Here is an 18,672-nt window from a genome sequence, read left to right on the forward strand (position 1 = left end):
TAATAATTATCCAGCTCGGTGGCATTGTGGTAGAGTGGCCATCCCAAAACTTGGAGCTCACGGGTTAGTTTCTGCACGTAATACCGAATAATTTCAAAATTAGCACCCATTGTCTTCCTCGAGGTGGGGATGTTGGGGTTTGGTCAACTAATGCCTGGTACAAAAAAGAAAACATCTGGAATGGATATGAGTTTAGTTTTTTTTCTGTCTGAATTCATGTATTCATTCAGGACACAACATTTTGGAAAGGATGGCAATACAGTTGTTACAATGGAAAGAGGAAAAGTGGTAGGCTGCACTCAAACCTTACAACTATGAGTTTCCTGTAATCTACTACAGATTGCAATATACACTGAGTTCAATTCACTCCAACATATTGGCAATGTTCTGTATGCATCAGTAGTAATTCTGATGCAAAATGGCAGGTAACAGATGTTTATGTTTCTGTAATGATCCTCATATTCACTACGGGGAAATGTGACCACTGAACAATGAAAATTAACCATTGCACGTATTGCACACTAGAGCGCAGCATTGTACTATTCACTCCATTGACCGGCTCCTCAAGATATGTTTTCGCCTTGGCACAGAACCTGTTTTAAATTGCATAGGAACTATTTTTCAGAGCACGTCAAATAAAATGGAAATCCACTCAAAATGAGTGGAATGAATATTTGAAAATGGGTTTGTTTTAAATGACAAAGCAATAATTAGGGTCAATCAAATTGTGTTTTTTACCATCCACAAATAAGTCCACAAATTTAAAAAAAAAGTGTAACATCGGTCGCATGAGAAATTAAAAGACAGAAAAAAGGCATTAGGGCATTTAACATCTGATTCAAGACAAAAATCCTTAACACACTGAAACAGACAAAAATAATCACCAAGGACCCTCCTTCAGACTTCTGATTATCATGCTTTGGTTTGAATAACTTAAAAGAGCTGGTGGACAAGGCATCGAAATTACCCTAATTATTGATATGAGTGCTTAATGATGAGTGCACCATCAAGTGTGCTGCAGGTTTATAGAAACTAAAGAAACGATTTGAGGCGTTTTCAACACATTTCATCAGGTTTTGTTAACATTGCCCAAAGGCTAGCAACAATAAAAGTAAGCAAACATTCGAGGTGGGTTTAGCGACAAAATCGTTCTGCCAGAACATGTTGACATGACTCTCTCCCTTCGGCAAACAAGAACAACAATATGGTGTTTCTAAAGCTGATCTCCACCCTTCCAGCTGTCCGTCTTCTAAGGAAAACACATTCACAGAGCTACATGACTCAATAGCCTAAAAATGATGTTCAAAAGGTACCTACCATGATGTGTTTGCCCAAGCCACATCCTCCCACCGTTAAAATAACATAATGAAAAATATGTACGTACACTCTGGAGATGTTGTACTTCCACTTTGAGGGTCTCCAGTAGGAGTTCGAGATCTCCTTCCTGGTGCATCTCCAGTTCTTCCCTCAGCCTGGGCATGTAAATCCTGAGTTAATTAGTGAATAGCTACAGAGGAGACCTACCTGCCAATCAAACATATTTCATGACACTGTGTTGAACAAGAAATGACACACTAAACAACTGTGGACTCATACTTAACAGTTTTTGTGTTTCTATTTTTCCTTTCACAGGAGACAGTTATTTGTAAATGTGTTTTATGTATGCTTTCCCGTTTTCAGGGTCCTTTGTTCGACATCATATTGTAAACAATTCTGATAAAAATTCAGACGACCAGCCCAAAATCAATAAATAAAAACACAGAAGTGTGCCATTGTTCAGGTTCTTCAGTTGTTAAGATTGTGGATTGTTGAATTTACTTTGTGGTCTTTAGAGCCCTTTAACAGGTGGCAGCCATATGCTCAAATAGAGTAACACAATGTATGAAGAAAAAGCTTGATCTGAGCATTCCCTCTCTTCGTGGCTAAATCTCATTTGGCCATTTTAAGTCGACTCCAACTCATGTGTAAAACCTGTAGAAGTGAGTTTTAAGCTTAGATTTAAACATTTCCACTGAGGTTGCAGATAGAGTCTGAAAGGGCTTCACACATCCACAATCAACAGATACATATGACATTCCCTAATCTTAATCTTGCAATATATATCTTAATGCTTGAAGCTACATTCACATACTGTGAACACATTAATCTGTAAATACAGTGGAACCTCGGTTCTCGACCATAATACGTTCCAGAACCCTGTTCGAGAACCGATTTGTTCAATCACCGAAATCATTTTTCCCATTAAAAATAATGTAAATCGTTTTAATCTGTTCCAACACCCTGAACGTTTACCATGCATGTTTAACGTAAACATGAAGCTAACCCAGGCTAATCGTACGTTCGCGTTATCATAATCTTCCGTACGAAAGATTACGCTAACATGAACGTGTAAAAATAAAAAAATCAGGTTGTTTACAAGTCATTTAGCACCACAAGTGGCTAGCGCTTCATTGGAAAGGGGGCTCCGTTCCAACACCCTGAATTTTGGGCTCAGTTCCAACACCCTGAATGTTTACCTGAATGTTCAACCTAATCATAAAGCTAACCCAGGCTAATCGTACGTTCATGTTATCGTAATCTTCCGTACGAAAGACTACGCTATTACGAACGTGTAAAAAAAAAAAAGATAAAGAAAATAATTATGAATAGGATTTCTTACCTTTGTGGTGGTCAGCAGAAGGCGCATGCTGTATTCCCTAGCAAGATCGGAAACTCGCACACCTCTTTCATATTTAGCTATTATGTCTTACTTAAAGGCAATAGTTGTACGAACAACTTTTCTTTTTTCACCTGTCCTGCTTGCACCGACCTTCTTCTGAGTCATAGTTAGGGGCTAAAACACTCCGTTCACCGATATTAAAAGCGAAATCAAAAAGAGGCAAGTGCGCACGTGATAACAGTTGGTTACGAGGGGCGGGGGCAATCTACACGATCTACACCCGTACGCCGCTCAGCATCGCACTCTAGCGTACGCACTCACGCATTACCGGCGTTTGAACTCCGAATTTTTGACCGAACAGCGAAGCAAGGATTTCTCGAAATTTTTGGTCAAACTCCGATTTGTTCGAACTGAGAGGCGTTCGAAAACCGAGGTTCCATTGTACATGATATAAGTCTATTTGAGGTTCCCATCCACAAATTCTGCCATCTGCACAATTCCAAGTGTTTTCATTATAAACTTTTATGAACGTGGCTGTTCTGTTGAGTGTGCACAATACGAAGACATACAACTAGCTGCTTATTTACTGTAGAGATGCGCTACTGTCATAAGTATGTCACTGATTCTTGTACCCTTTGTTCGAGCATGCGAAAACTCAAAGCCAACAAGGCACGTTAAAGAGACACTGCCAGCAGAATCTCCAAAAGAAAGACGTGTTCAGGGCTAGCTAGCTAACAACCTGCACATAATTTTATGTTATAGTTATTTTACCACTTTAGCAACAAGAGACATAAGACCTAAAAATAAATAATTACTTGCTGTAGTGTCAATAACAGAATATTATTATAACTTGGACAATAGCATTTCTGTGTATAGATGCCGTTATATACAGTTTTTTTTTAAAGTGTCTTTGTTAGATTACATAAACTTCAATTGCATTCCTTTTTTTTCCTTACACGGCAGATGTTTAAAGGTTCAATAATACATTACGCACTACCATCTTTTAACGTGGAAGGTAATGAAACTCTTGAACAATTGAGGCAAAATTACACAGTTTTAAAGGTCAGCATGCCATGTGTCCTGACATAACAATTTTGCAAAGGCAATGTTATGTTCTGATCTGCAACTTCAGTGGGAATGTTTAAATCTAAGCTTAAAACACACTTCTATAATATAGCATATGAATAACCTATATTTTTGTTGAGTTTAAAAAGATATAAACCCACGGATGACCAAGGAATTCAGGCAGAGGCAGGAAATAACGTTTGAAAGGACTACTGCAGTAGGAGAGATCCGCCAACGTGGCCCGTTTGGTTGTCCGAATGTCTCTGACCACTTCCGGTTCAGTAGCGCGTATTCATTGAAAAGCCACGCATGCGCAGTACATACAATGGAGTCACGCATGCGCATTACATTACATACAATGGAAAAAGACTGAAATGCGTGGATTTTTGAATGAGACTATGTGTGTGTGTGTGTGTGTGAGTGATTACGTGTGTATTAAAATAGAAAAACAGGTTAATTTCATAGCAAGTTAATTTGTAACACAGGAGTCTGAGAAATACACAGTAACTAAAAGTAGCTTACTTTACAATTTTATGTTGACAATATCTGTTTATTATTTGTTATTGCAACATTCATTGCAGACTGGTCACCCTGGAAGGGGGATAACCTCATGTGCAGTCCCTTTTCAAGGTTTCTTCATTTTCCTCATGTTGAAGTTTTTGAGTTTTTCCTTGCCTTCATGTATGTTTTAGATCAGGGGATGGTATAAAAATAGTCTGTGGTTTGCATAATCTGTGGTATGTACATCCCTTTGACTCTTTGAGATTAAGGGCTATACAAATAAACATGACTTGACGTGTGTGGAATATTGTCGACAATTGCCATTCTACAATTTGATTGTTCAAATGACGACAGTTGCAAAGTCTTGTATAAATGAGAAGAAAAATCCCACGTATGCACAATCTAAATTTGCGACCCAGTGCATGGTAAGGGGAAATATCATGCACACCAAACACTTTCTGAACAAAGGCAGCACTCATTCAAATTGACACACATTCGATTTCGACTAGTCAATAGAGGGGGGGTTAAATATGCCTCTTCAAGAGACAGTGCGGCTGGATTGATAGCTCGTGATCATAAGAATGAGCCTAGGCACATCCTCAGCACTTCCTAGGGGCCAATAAGACCGGGGGGTGATGAAGGGCCCACTCTTAATGAGTCTGATGGATGAGCAAGACGTACTAAGCACATGCATGATTTAAGGGTCAGCTCCTGGGTGGCTGGGGGTCGACAAAAGCCAATAGTGTGTAAAAGACACAATAGAGAACAGCTAGGCTTTTTGCACCAAAGTCATCTTCATTACCCAGACAATTTAGCGTGGAAAGATTACATGCAGCAGATATGAAAGACAATTGTTACGAAACCATTAATTTGACGAATACATTAGTGGCGTTGGAAATGTTGAAGCATACTAAAAACATAGTTACGATTCTGAAGTGTTTCACACATGTGTGGGGCATGCATATTTTTCTGTTTTCGGATTTCAAGCAAATCCTAGAGTTTTTTTATTCTTGCTGCCAGTGGCCAGTTTACAGGAACGTTCACTGAACAATAATCTCGCGCTCAAATAAATGACGCCATAAAACTGTATTTGCATTAACACACACATATATATATATATATATATATATATATATACTGCGATTGGCTGGCAACCAGTTCAGGGTGTCCCCTGCCCCCTGCCTACTGCCCGATGATTGCTGGGATGGGCTCCAGCACCCCAATCCGGATGGTTTTACCCAATATGGCCCTCCACAGAGCTTGCCCGCCCCTGGGCCAAAATGTAACATAAATAAAAGGATTTCGCGGTTTACAAAATGCAGTGGTTAACACATTCGCCTGACATGGGAAAGGTCCTCGGTTCGAGACCGGGTGCAAACATATGTTGGCCACTAGGGATGGGCGCCACCAGGCTGTACTTGCCCAAGATACACCACAGGAAATGGTGCCCCTACGACCCTAGTGGTTAAGGAATCCAACCAACCAAAAAGTATTTTCACAGAGATGTAATGTTGTATATAAAATGATATTTTATTTATGCATCACTTTGAGAAATTTAGTAGTTGTATAGCAGAGCAATAACAATACACTGCCCTGTCTTCTTTCTAGAAACTCTATTGATTATGTGTCCTAAATGAAATAAAGGAACCTCAACCTGATGGAGCACCAAAAGGCAGCGGCAATCACATTCATCCGGCTAAATCGAAATGACAAGTCACGTCACGTTGAGTTGCGACTCCATTTAGGACAATAGAAACATTGCGTCTGACTTCCATTGAAAGCTAAACATTAGATACAACTGCAGAGTGCATCTCCTTGCTGCATTATATCCCACCAAATATGATGATGGTAATATGAAGCGGAACTTATTTTCAAAAATAGTACTAACCTAAATGTTCTCCTTGTGGTCCCAACACTGACACACGATCCCATTTGCATTTTTAAAAGGAACAACCCGTTTTACTTTATAATTCAAATAAAACATTACTACACAGTGTTATTTTTCAAAACAGACAGTTCTCATGTTTAGTACATGTGAATGTAACCAGTATATTGTTAAGGTAAGGTTATCAGTTTAAAGGTCTGGGATATGACGGGCCAACTCAGGGTTTTTCACAAGAAAAGCTTATATCAAAAAAATGATAAAAACAATTTTAAGTGTCTTTTTTATAATAGTTTAACACAAATAAGAAAAAAACACAAATATAAAATGAAGTCAATCGATTAGTAAACAAATCCAGAATCCACATGGGCTACACCTACAGTAAAGGGACAGTATGTGATTAAAAAAAAAAATCATTAAAAAACATTGATTGAAATGATAGGGCAAAAAAAAAACCTAGCAATTAAACGTGCATCTTTGAAAATACTCGCAGATAAAGATATGTGTACAGTGTTTTCCAGACTCGAAAGTGCACCTTATAGACCAGAAATACAGTAATTAGAAAATACATAATGTAAATCTATTGCTTTTACACACAGAAGTAATTTATCAATAAAATGTAATAGCGAACAGAAATTCCTGATATTTATATTTTATTGAATGTGTATTTTATTTTCTTATTTTTTTTTTTAATGAAACTCTCACTCTTAATGCAGTTTTAATTTAATACGCCTTATAGTCCAATGTACCTTATATATTAAATAATATCTCATTGAGGATTATTTTTAGAGTGCGCCGTATAACTCGTTCGCCGGATAGTCCAGAAAATATGGCATTGTCTGCAATCTTGCTGCTACTTGTACCAAAAAAAAAACATAAATTCACAAAAGGCTGGGCAAAAACAAAAGTGGTTAGCGCCTGTGCGGCACAGTTCTAAGGTCCTGGGAACCTCCTGTGTGGGTTCAAATCCAGCTACCGGACTTCCTGTGCAGAGTTTGTATGTTCTCCCCGTGCTTGCGTGGGTTTCCTCCGGGCACTCCGGTTTCGTCCCACATTCCAAAGACATGCATTTCAGGTGGATTGGCCGGTCCAAATTGCCCCTAGGTGTGAATGAGCGAGCGAGTTGTCTGTCCCTGTGTGCCCTGCGATTGGTTGGCAACCAGTTCAGGGTATCCCCTGCCCACTGCCCGATGATTGCTGGGATGGGCTCCAGCACCCCCGCGACCCTACTGAGGATGAGCGGTGCAGCTAATGAGATGAGATGAGTAAGGCGAGGGCCTCACACTATTATGCTGTGGGCCACATTTGGCCCACGGGTCACGAATTTGAGGTCCCTGATGTTAAAAATACATCCAGCTCTGATGCATCCTCACTAAAAGCAGCACCTTGCATGACTCCTCATTCATTTGGCATCAAAAAAAAGTAATTGCACTTGCCTTTAAAAAAGATGTATTTGCAGTTGAGGCTGTTAAGCGTGTTTAACGTTAGCGAAGAGAAATGGGGGCTTAAAGGCTGCTGGTTAAATGTCCGCCGTTTATAAAGGAAGCAGAAGCCCCGAGAAGCACGAGACGACTCGCTTCACAACCAATTAAATATCACAGCTCAGTCAGCCCGAAGTACTTCAACACCAGGACATCTCTAAACTGCCTCAGCCGAACAAACGGCTGCAGTTTGTTCCTTTCTGTTAGCGCCGTCAACACATTCTTGCTTGGTCTGATACATTTTCAGGGCCAATTGAAAGTTTTATGAGATTCTGAGCTGCAAAACCACTGTAGGAACGGGTTAAGTACAGCAAACATAGTAACTGCAGTAGTTGTATTCGACTCTGCATGGTTGAAATGATTTGATTCAAGTATTTTGTTAATTATACAATGTTAACGACCATAAGTGGCACATTAAAATATAAAAGTGTCTCTATCATGCCGTGCGGCCAGTGTACGTGTTTTGAACAACCACTGGACTGGGCTGTGAGTCACAGAAACAGAAAAAGTTGTCTTATTCTTTCGCTTTTACCATATTTATTTGTGTGTAACGCGTATTTACCTCAATGCAATAAAATAACTCAAGGTTTAGGTGCGCGTTAACCACTAAAACCCTAGTCATGTAAATGACATGGGAATCTCATCATCACATTAGTTTTACTCACGGTACCATGACGTTTAAACTATGAACACAATACCCAAGTAAAATGGTAATCAAACCCAGATTGCGGTTGTGAGGGTGCCACATTTCAACCACTATACCATTACGGATATGATGACATGGGGAAAGGCATTCGATTTTATCTCATCATTACATTTTTTTACTCACTGTATGACATTTTTGAATATGTGGGTCCATGATTAAAATCATTTTATAATGTAAAGTACCAACGAAAAAAAAAGTAAAATAAAATGTACAATGCATTTATTGAATGACTTTCAAGGTCCTGATTCATTAAAAGATACACCAGTTTTTTCTCTTGTCATGCTGTTTGCATTTGTTTATATCTTTAAGGACGGTGCAGTGTCTAAAAATAGTGTGATAATGAGATAAAACCGAATGCCTTTTCCTATCTCATCTACATCCCTAGTGGTTTAGTGATAACAGCGTGGATTGAGGCTTTTTTTTTTATTATTATTATCATGTAACACAACTATTATCATTAGGCTGGGCCTATACAACATTCTCAGACATCAGACCAGTCAGTGCAGATAAGGTTGGGAACAACTGAGGAAGCGGTTACAATAGAACCCTGCGAGAGAATGTGAGTGTTAAAGAGTATCTACAAAAATATGTGCAAGAGCGAGAATGTGTGTATCCGTATGTTGGCGTTAGAAGGTCGAATTAGAGGACACCTAGAAAAGAACATCATGATAACATTAAAAGGTGAGGTGTTGGCGCTAAAAGGTGAAGTCATGGCGCGGGGATTGTATAAAAAGCTCACACTTTTTTGTCAGGTACGTCTTATGTGTGAGCCAAATACAATGTGGTACACATAATGAATACTGCACCATTGCGTGTGGTGCCCCTTATGGTCATTGAAATATGGTAAACTATCATGCTGCTTACTATGCTACTATGATATAATGTTGATCATACTTAGGTCCATGCATCAATTTCTTTTTAAACACTCACTTGACTATGCCGTCATCAGTGCAAACTTTGTGACCAGCAGCCTGGTCTTGGGCGCGCAGAGACGCTGTCATTTTTTGTGTCTCGCTCAGTTGCCGCTCCAGGTCTAAACAAAGATTGGAAATTACAGATGGCAATTGATTTTAAATGTAAGCTGTTTAAGGCCACTGACCTGCGTGTAAACTTTTCAGAGCCTGCAGTTCATGCTGGAGACTCCCTATTTGCGCCCTCAAATCACTCATTTTTGAGTTATTCTGCATCATCTCCTCCATTTCTGAATTTGTTAGGGAAAAGAATCAAGTATATAATCTTAAGATTTAAGATAATATTTAGGACGTGCGTTTATAAAGGAAACCGTGAGCCAATGTGTGAAGCAGTGCATAGGAATACATTAAAACACAAAGACAGTTTTGGAATTATTCAGTGCTATTCTGTGGACTATTCAGAAACAAAAATGCCATTCATTCAACGGTTAAAACTGAGTAGTACTGGGGGATGTAGACTTTAAAGGAAAATTATTCACACCAAAACCCACTTTCTTCTTACAGGTTTCCCTCTCTTATCGAAAAGTGAACCACAAAAACTACCTCCTAAAAATCCAAAGGAGTAGTGAGCATTGCCAGAGATAGCAAACCCTTGAATAAGGCCTGGTATTATGAATATGGTGTCCTGCTACCAGTTCAGGGTATCCCCTGTCCACTGCCCGAGAATAGCTGGGATGGGCTCCAGCACCCACGCAAACCTACTGAGAATGAATGGACCGAGAGAGAGAGAGAGAGAGAGAGAGAGAGAGAGAGAGAGAGAGAGAGAGAGAGAGAGAGAGAGAGAGAGAGAGAGAGAGAGAGAGAGAGAGAGAGAGAGAGAGAGAGAGAGAGAGAGAGAGAGAGAGAGAGAGAGAGAGAGAGAGAGAGAGAGAGAGAGAGAGAGAGAGAGAGAGAGAGAGAGAGAGAGAGAGAGAGAGAGAGATACTTTATTCATCCCCGCAGGGAAATTCACATTTCCAGCAGCATCCCTGAGCTGAGAACAATACAATAATAAAGCAGAGAATACAATATACAAATGCCCACTGTAGTGTGTTATATAGAATATCTAAATAGTGTAGATTATGAATGTGTATGCATATGTGTGTGTTGCTGTAAAACGGACGTAGCAAAGGACATCATGAGAATGTTGAAAAGGGAAATGTTGATTGCATATGAAATAATTGGTATGCGTGAATGTGCATTATGCAGAACATTCTTGTTTATTTCATGCATTACCATTGACTGTACCTGAATGCTGACATCGCAGTTGTAAATGCTATGGTATAAGTTAAAAAAACAGAATTGTAATTGGTGGTTACCTAAACCCTGAACAACTGATGTCGGCCACCAGTTGAGATTAATTAAACCAGGTGGGTTTAGCTGCTACACTCAGGTTACATAGAGGCAACAATTATCAACATGTACTAAAGTCTGGTAAAATAATAAGTAATATTTGTACATCTTAGTACCGCTATCAGAGAAACAATATTTTTAATTGATGAAATTAAATGATCTACATTTATATAGCGCTTTTCAAGTCAAGACTTCCCATGAGTCGAGTGGTTTTGCACCTTTGTACAAAGAGTCCACCTTTATGTTCAGGTTGAGAACCTGCATGTGCGTTTGAGTGGTCGCATCTGGAGTCCTGCAGAGACTGAATTCACAGTTGAAGTTCCGAATTTCCTGCAGGAACTCCTGCTGCTCTTCTTCAAAATCTGCTTGTATTCTTACCTGGTGTGTGAGGCCACAAAAAACACAATATGCTGATATCAGCCGGGACTGTCAGTTTTAGGTTGCTCTCAATCAGATGTCACGAAGCTACCAGGCGCTCTTGGAGGTGGACCTTCTCTGAGTATAGCTGCTGGTTTTGCTGTGATGTCTGCTGTTCGGATTTCTTCAACAAGTCCCAGTGCAGCTTGGTTGTAGATAACTGTTGGCCCTAAATCAAACCATTTAAGAAGGTCAATCATCTGACAGAGCAAGCTAGACTTTGCACAAGTAGCTATACTCAAGTTTCAGTCTCAATGATGTTGGAGATGTGACCTGTACACGTGTAACTATGACCAGTATGGTTGGTATCATGTGAACTTTCAAAAATAGAGTCCCATAGCAGTATAAAAACCATGTACAGCACATCCATTACCTTTCTTGTCTCAAGATAGAAATAAATAAACAATCTCTAAAAAGTGTGCAAAATAGTACAATAGAAAATTGATTTTGCAGCACCCTTCCGCAGGCTCACATCACATCAATTAAAGGCACACAATGCCCAAGTATGCACATGGTCGTAACTCAACCTGACGGTGTTTATCTCCTTGTGCTGCTGTTCGAGTTTTGTTTCTTTGAGAGGCTCTCAAACTGCGCTCAGGTCGACTTTCCTCGTCCATCATTGAGGCAGCAGGTTTATTGCTGCTTAGAGTATCACACAGGGGGAATCAGATCACACCAGTCTGTGGTTCTCAAATTTGATCTTAAGGATGCCTGCAGTCCACGAAGTTATTTATAAACTGAATAATTAATTAGACCTATATGGTTAAACAATACAAAAGCAGCATAAACCAAATTTCCCTAGAAAAGGGGTGAATTTGCTTTGTGCCCAGCCTCCGGTCTCAGGGCACCCAAATGGCTAGCAACGGCCCTGAACTAGGGATTACTCTAGTGCAGGGGTCAGCACTCTTTTCTGTGTGGAGTGCCACTTTGAAATTTCCTTGTAAATCAGTGTGCCACACCAAGATTAATGACTTGCATAAAAAATGTTTAATATCCAACAGAGCTGTCATTTTATACCAGTCCAAATATACAACATGGATATACATTTTGATCGTATAACTCAGTGTTTTTCAACCCTTTTTGAACCAAGGTAAACTTTTATTTATGGAAAATTTCAGCGGCACACCGTCCGCCGAAAATGTTTGAAAATATAGTTGTGTCAAATATTTCACTGTACTACCTCATAAGCAGATAATTAGTATATAATAAGAAGAAAATAATACTTCAAATGAAAAGGAATGATGTGCTTTATGTTTTTATTTTTTACAGTGCAATCTTAAACCGCTTTGTTAAACAAATTAATTTATTAAATGTACTGTGCTACCTCAAGAGCAGATAATTAGTACATAAAAAAGTATATTAAAATCTACTGCCACCTACTGGTATGGATGACTATTACAGTTCCACATCTAAAGATTGCAAAAATACTGAATAAATGCCTGATTTTTTTGGAAAAATAAAATTGGGCAAAATTCCAGCGGCACACTAGACAAGGTCTCACGGCACACTAGTGTGCCCCAGGACACTGGTTGAAAAACACTGGTATAACTGACCAATTTATCTTTCACTATTCTTGTTCATCAATCAACTAAAAAATGAATGTGAATAACAAGTGGAAAGGCTTGTAACCATCCATGACTTCAACGTTTTGCAACAAAAATTAACCAGAATCAACCTTTCTTCATTAACAATGAACTACAATCAAAAAACAAGTGCTATAGACAGCTACCATGCCATTCATCAATGATATCTTGTTGCAGAAAATATCAAAACTAGAATTTGCAGCAGCAAAGCAGATGGCCCGCGTGCGCACACACACGCTTCTTTAAAATGTTCGCCATCAGTAAATGGTTTTATGTACTTTGAAACACAAGAGATGGCTATACAAATAAAAATGACTTGACTTGATTTTGCTATGCAGTGAGAAATAACTTGCTTCAGTGGTGGTGATTATAGCAGTGACAAAGGTTTTTAGAGTCTGTGTTTGTTGGCCGTACCTGGACACTGCGCGTTTTACTGTCTCCCCCATGTCAGACTCATCCTTGAATTCATGTCTCGTCTCATAATGACGTATTTAACAGTTGCTGTGCGAGGTACAACGCTCTCGAGGCATAATGCACAAAACAACACGGTTATTTTTTTGCACAAAGACTCATTCGTCTGTCCACGCTGGCTGGAAAGGACGAGATGTTTTCGCTCGAGGAGCCGTCATGATTTGTTCATTTATCACGCGCGTGTGTTTCGTTGGCCGGGTTAAAACACGGATCAGCTCAGTAGCCTAGATGGTAGTGTGCCCGCTTTTAGACTGGGAGGTCGCTGGTTCGCGCCTCGGCCGAGTCATACCTAATTGGTAAAATGGCGGCGCCCTCTGTTGGCTGCGGCTGCATCGGCTCGCTACAACGGGTCAGGTGTATCGACATTTCGTTCTGTGTACATTGTTACAAAGAATGACAATACAAAGGAAATTATTATTAGGAAATTAAATTAATCTCTCCTCTGCGCAGACACACACTCCCACAAGGAGCAGAGAAGGAGGGACGCTAACGTAAAGCCTCTAAATAACATGGCGCGTAACTGAAAATGTCTAAATTTTAGGTAAAAATGCGCATTTCAAAAATATAATAATTATTATTTTGCCGTGCGCTCACGTGCCACTGGTTAACCCCTCCCGTGCCACTGCTGGCACGTGTGTCATAGGTTACCGACCCCTGTTCTCGTGTATACATAGAACACATTTCTACTTTTTACTTTGAATACACAGTATAGTAGAATTTTACACGTAAATCAACATCAAGTTCCCACCCAGAGTGATCCCTGTATTGCCAAAAATGGAGAACCAAATGGTTAACAGGTGGGATGTAAACACTTCTGTTTTCATTTTGTAGCGAGTTGATCAGGAGAAGATGTTGTGCTCACTCGCACACATGCCCACACACATTGTGAAGACGCTACTCACGCCTGTCACAGTGATGAATTTACTGATTTGATACAAAGACTACTCAGGAAGCATTCACTCAAGCAAGCCAATGTTGGATGTGGCATTTCATGTGTGCACTACCAACTCTGGCTAATGTTATCCAGTGGAAATTAGGCATTGATCTGATGCCGGCACTCGCCATTGATTCTTTGTCGCACTTATCTAACGAACGGGAATGATTAAGTGTTTTGGAATCATAAAGGGAATCTGATCATCAATATGCCAATATGCCTGACTTGTGCTGACATGTCACTTGACACTTGTACTTACTGAATGAAGTGATTGCAACATAACCATGTATTAAGGTATGGACCGATATTAACACTATTCAAAGTAATCCCCCGAGTTTTACAGATACTTTCAATGTTTTAAGATTTCCAAGACACTGATCAAACACAAATTATCTAAAAATATTTTAAGTTTTCTAACCTTTATGTCAAGTTCTTCAGTAGTCTTCTGGTACTTTTCTCTGGCAGCTTTCACCTGAAAGTTGTATCTGACGGTGGCTGCTCTCACTATGACAAAAAAAAAAAACTGTAGTAACAGCAAAAACATAATGGAGGAAAAAAATGATTTGTGTGCATCTTGATCAAACTCTAAAAGACAAAAAAGAGAATCATCTGATCTGACTCTAGTCTGACCGTAAAGCCACTATACTAACCAAGTCAATATTTCGCAACTAAAGGAGTCATATTGCATCCTTTTTAAATCATCGAGAAAAGATTAAGACTCACCTTCTTTTATCTTTTGAGATTGCAAACTTAAATGTTGCTCTGCTAGGAGGATTTGGTGAAAGAGGTTGTCCAAACTCATGGTAGATTGAAAGTCTAGAAAGAAAAAAAAAAAATCGAAATAATAATGTAAGGTTCTTATGTTGAACAACCGCTGAATAAATGTTCAAATATTCACATTTACATGTATCATATTAAAACAATCATGTGAGTATAATGACCCTCAATCATGCGAGATACAAGGGTGCACACTGACTCGGTTTATTGCCTGCATTCAATTAACAACACAAATAAGTCAGGGCGTCTGTGCACGACTGCATACATCTTCAGCACGAGGTGATAGAGCTGAAGGTATGCCAGGCAAACAACATGCAAGCACATTGATACTGAAACCTTAATAATAACAATGAACATAGCTTTCCCACGTACCTGCATTCAATAAACAATACAAATAAGTCAGGGTATCTGTGCACGACTGCATACATCTAAAACATTAACAAAAATACAAAAACGGGACATCACTCAACATGCCGCACATCGTGGCGTGGTTGCATTGAAGCATGCAGCATCTCAGTAATCATCGTTTCCAGCTGCATTATTTTACTTTTAATTAGTGCTTTTTTAATGCATTATTTAGCACAACTTATAAACATTTATATACAAAAATAGTTCGAGAAAGCAGCTCCTATATTTAGCAAAATATGAACTTTTACCCGAACTGATATTGGGCACAGCTTACCTTCAGCACGAGGTGATAAAGCTGAAGGTACGGCAAGCACAGCAGCCCATAAAGTGCCAAACAAAAAGACGCACACGCCCATGGCTTAACAAATGAATGTGGTACCAGAATTTTGACAGTAATGCAACAAAAACACAGATTTTGTGAGAATTAAAAAAAAAAAACTAAAGGCAATTAAATTTCAACTCTGTTACATGAGGTTTAATGAATAATTATTGATCTGTATCATTCTATTTTAATCAAATTCACTCAAATCTGAGTTTGTTTTTATCGTCTATGTCAACATACTCTGATTTCAAAACTGGATTGAATTGGATGTAGAACGGGTGGAGTCATCATTTTATAAATCTGACAAATCACAGAGGCATTAACGTGCATAAATCCTGAATGAAGCCGACTTAACACAGCTATTTTAAGGAGGGAAGCTGCATTTTGTTCGTTTTTTGGTGTTTGAATATAGATGATTGCAAAGGACTGCTTCAATCAGATAACAATGAACGTGAATCAACCATTGTGTTTACATTTGCCTGGAGGGCTTTGAGACTGGTTCGAGGTAATCTGAATGCAATTGCAACTGTCCTCGAAATCAGCAGTACAATTAAAGTTTAAACAATATGATTTATTTCAATATTTACAACGGACATGTATGTGCCAATACCGCATGATTGGCGCAATTGAAGCAAATGAGAGAAGCTAGCATGCTAACATTATGGCAACCCAAGGATTCGGAATGGGTTTAAATACCAAATCCTGATATACGTAATTTAGAGCACTTTCGATTGTTAAGGCTACGTGTTATCACTAAAACATAAATTGGACCAAAATGTAAGAGACTTCTGTACCCCAATTTGGTTCCAAAATCTCGTTGTTGATGTGTATCACTGAAATAGACACACGAGGGAAAATATTGTATTATTAATTTAAATTTAAATTATTGTCGCTTCACTGGTACTTCCTGCCAAATAATGCCCCCCTTGCACATACAGTACTCAAAACTAAATTCAGCTGCTGTCTTTTTAGTTCTGTATTTATTCATTTTACATATTTGCATCTGTTTGTTTGTGTGTGTGTGTTTCTTTTTTTTATTTACATTTAAAATATGACAAATCAATTATAAATTTAATCCATAATTATTAAATTATTTCACCCAAAATGTCGGGATTGTAGCAATTAGCCTGAAAATGAATGATGAATTGCAGTTGGATTTTTTTTTAAATACTTGTTTAAATAAAAATCAAACCGTTTATATATGTTTGATTGAAAATGTGGTCGCAGAGCTTTTGTGGTGTTTCGCCTATGGTAATCAACAGATGGCGCCAGTGTCTACTGTCAAACGGCTTTCTACAGACGTGTTTTTTATTTACCTTCGTCCATTCTCTCTCTAAATATATACAGTGGACATTATTGACCTGGTTATGCATGCTGCTATATCATGTGAACGATACGGCATCACTTTGTAAGTCTCGATTTCTGACAAGCATCTGAAAATAACTTCAAATTGTCTTACAAATGCTGAGAGTCTTGTTTTAATAGGCGCGTAAATGAGGTTGTGCTGACTAAGGGAACTTAATGAAACACTTCATAAATGCTGCGAGTGGCCATTTAGGCTGCAACAACGATACTTTGAAAATAAGACGAATCCCAGAAAAGCATCGCCGTGTTTGTTTCATTACGCTCACTCTGGGACTGCTTTTCTCATTAAAATTGTATTCGCTGCTGCGTTTGCTGCTCTTTTTAGGGATAGGTCGTTCGCGAACAAAACGGCTCTACGAACATGCGCTTTCTGGTGGAGGACGTGAGTCGATTCCCCATCAACAATGAACGGGGCTCCCTTCCGAACGCTCTATCTCTTTCTAACCCCCCCCCCCCCCCCTCTCTCTCTCTCTCTCTCTCTCTCTCTCTCTCTCTCTCTGTTTTCTGTACGTGTACATCTCCCTCTCTTTCTAAATATCTCTCTATCCCTTTCTCTCTCTAAATCAATCTCTCTCTCTCTCTTTTAATGTCTATATTTCTCTCTCTCTCTATTTCTATTAATTTCTATTTATAGTTGTTCTCTTTCTCTCTTTCTAAATGTATCTCTCACTGTCTGAATATCTATATCTATTTCTCTAAATTTGTATCCCCCTGTATCTCTCTAATTTTATATCGCTTTCTCTCAGGCTCTCTCTCAGTATCTCACCTTCTCTCTCGCTTTCTCTCTTGCTTTCTCTCTAGCTTTCTCTCTCAGTCTCTCTCTCTCTCGCTTTTTCTCATTCTCTCTCTCAGTCTCTCTCTCTAACTCTCTCTCTCTCTCTCTCTCTCTCTCTCTGCTGGTGACTGGTCAATATGAGTGGCGTCATCTCTGTGTTGTTTACTTTGTATAACCATTTTGAACATTTAGAAGTTCACTGCATATTGAGACAATAACGGTTGTTATAATATTGTAGCATGAAACATTTTCAAAATTATTCAATTTGGTGCATAATGTTTCCCTCATCTCATCTCATCAGCTGCACCGCTTATCCTCAGTAGGGTCGCGGGGGTGCTGGAGCAGCAATCATCGCTCAGTCACACCTAGGGACAATTTCAGATTCAGATTCAGATTCAGATTCAGATCTACTTTATTGTCATTCTAGTACACGTGTATACAGAACGAAATGTCGATACATCTGACCCGCACAGTTTCCTTGAATGAACAGATATAAGTAAAAGTTGTATTGTATTATGGCTACGTATAGTATTTTACCATAGTGCCGATAGTGCAAGAGGAGTAGCTAACCGGATGTGCAAAATGGGCAGTCAGGTTAACAAGTCAGGTAAACAGTAACATTAACACTGTAACAATAACGCTGTAAGTACAATAGTGCAGAGAGCAAATGTGCAAGGAGTGGCAAGCTATAAAGAACTGCCAATTTGGACTGGCCAATTCACCTGAAATGCATGTCTTTGTGGGAGGAAACCGGAGTGCCCGGAGGAAAACCCAGGCAAGCACGGGGAGAACATACAAACTCCGCACAGTAAGGCCGGGAGCTGGATTTGAACCCAGGCAGGAGGTGTATTTCGGTGATACACATCAACACTGCTTTAAGTGAGCTTCATGTCTTGACCTCTAAGTTGCGCTAACCACTGCGCCGCCATGCTGCCTTAATGTTTCCCTATTATTGGTAATTTATATTAAGACAATCAGTTCAGGGTGTCCCCTGCCCACTGCCTGATAGTTGCTGGGATGGGC

At 39.2% G+C, this 18,672-nt stretch overlaps 1 protein-coding gene across 2 annotated transcripts; it reads right to left on the bottom strand.

Moving 5' to 3' along the window:
- Nucleotides 1-11: 11 nt before the first annotated feature.
- On the bottom strand, nucleotides 12-16,392 carry ccdc172 (coiled-coil domain containing 172). Of its 2 annotated transcripts, XM_088351877.1 has the most exons (10): nucleotides 16,304-16,365; nucleotides 15,152-15,207; nucleotides 14,726-14,818; nucleotides 14,421-14,506; nucleotides 11,067-11,183; nucleotides 10,816-10,975; nucleotides 9,394-9,495; nucleotides 9,225-9,327; nucleotides 1,385-1,472; nucleotides 12-1,249 (listed from the first exon to the last, which is right to left on the bottom strand). In XM_088351877.1, the coding sequence occupies exons 2-10, from the start codon at nucleotides 15,201-15,203 to the stop codon at nucleotides 1,214-1,216; spliced, it is 837 nt and encodes a 278-aa protein (XP_088208003.1). In that variant the 5' UTR covers nucleotides 15,204-15,207; nucleotides 16,304-16,365; the 3' UTR covers nucleotides 12-1,213. The 2 variants fall into 2 exon arrangements, with proteins under 2 accessions (XP_088208003.1, XP_088208004.1); XM_088351878.1 differs by lacking the exon at nucleotides 15,152-15,207 and having other exon boundaries at nucleotides 16,304-16,392.
- Between the last annotated feature and the right edge of the window lie 2,280 nt (nucleotides 16,393-18,672).

Source organism: Urocampus carinirostris, chromosome 13 (assembly GCF_059441175.1).
Source record: "Urocampus carinirostris isolate Australia breed hairy pipefish chromosome 13, RoL_Ucar_1.0, whole genome shotgun sequence".
NCBI lineage: Eukaryota > Metazoa > Chordata > Actinopteri > Syngnathiformes > Syngnathidae > Urocampus > Urocampus carinirostris.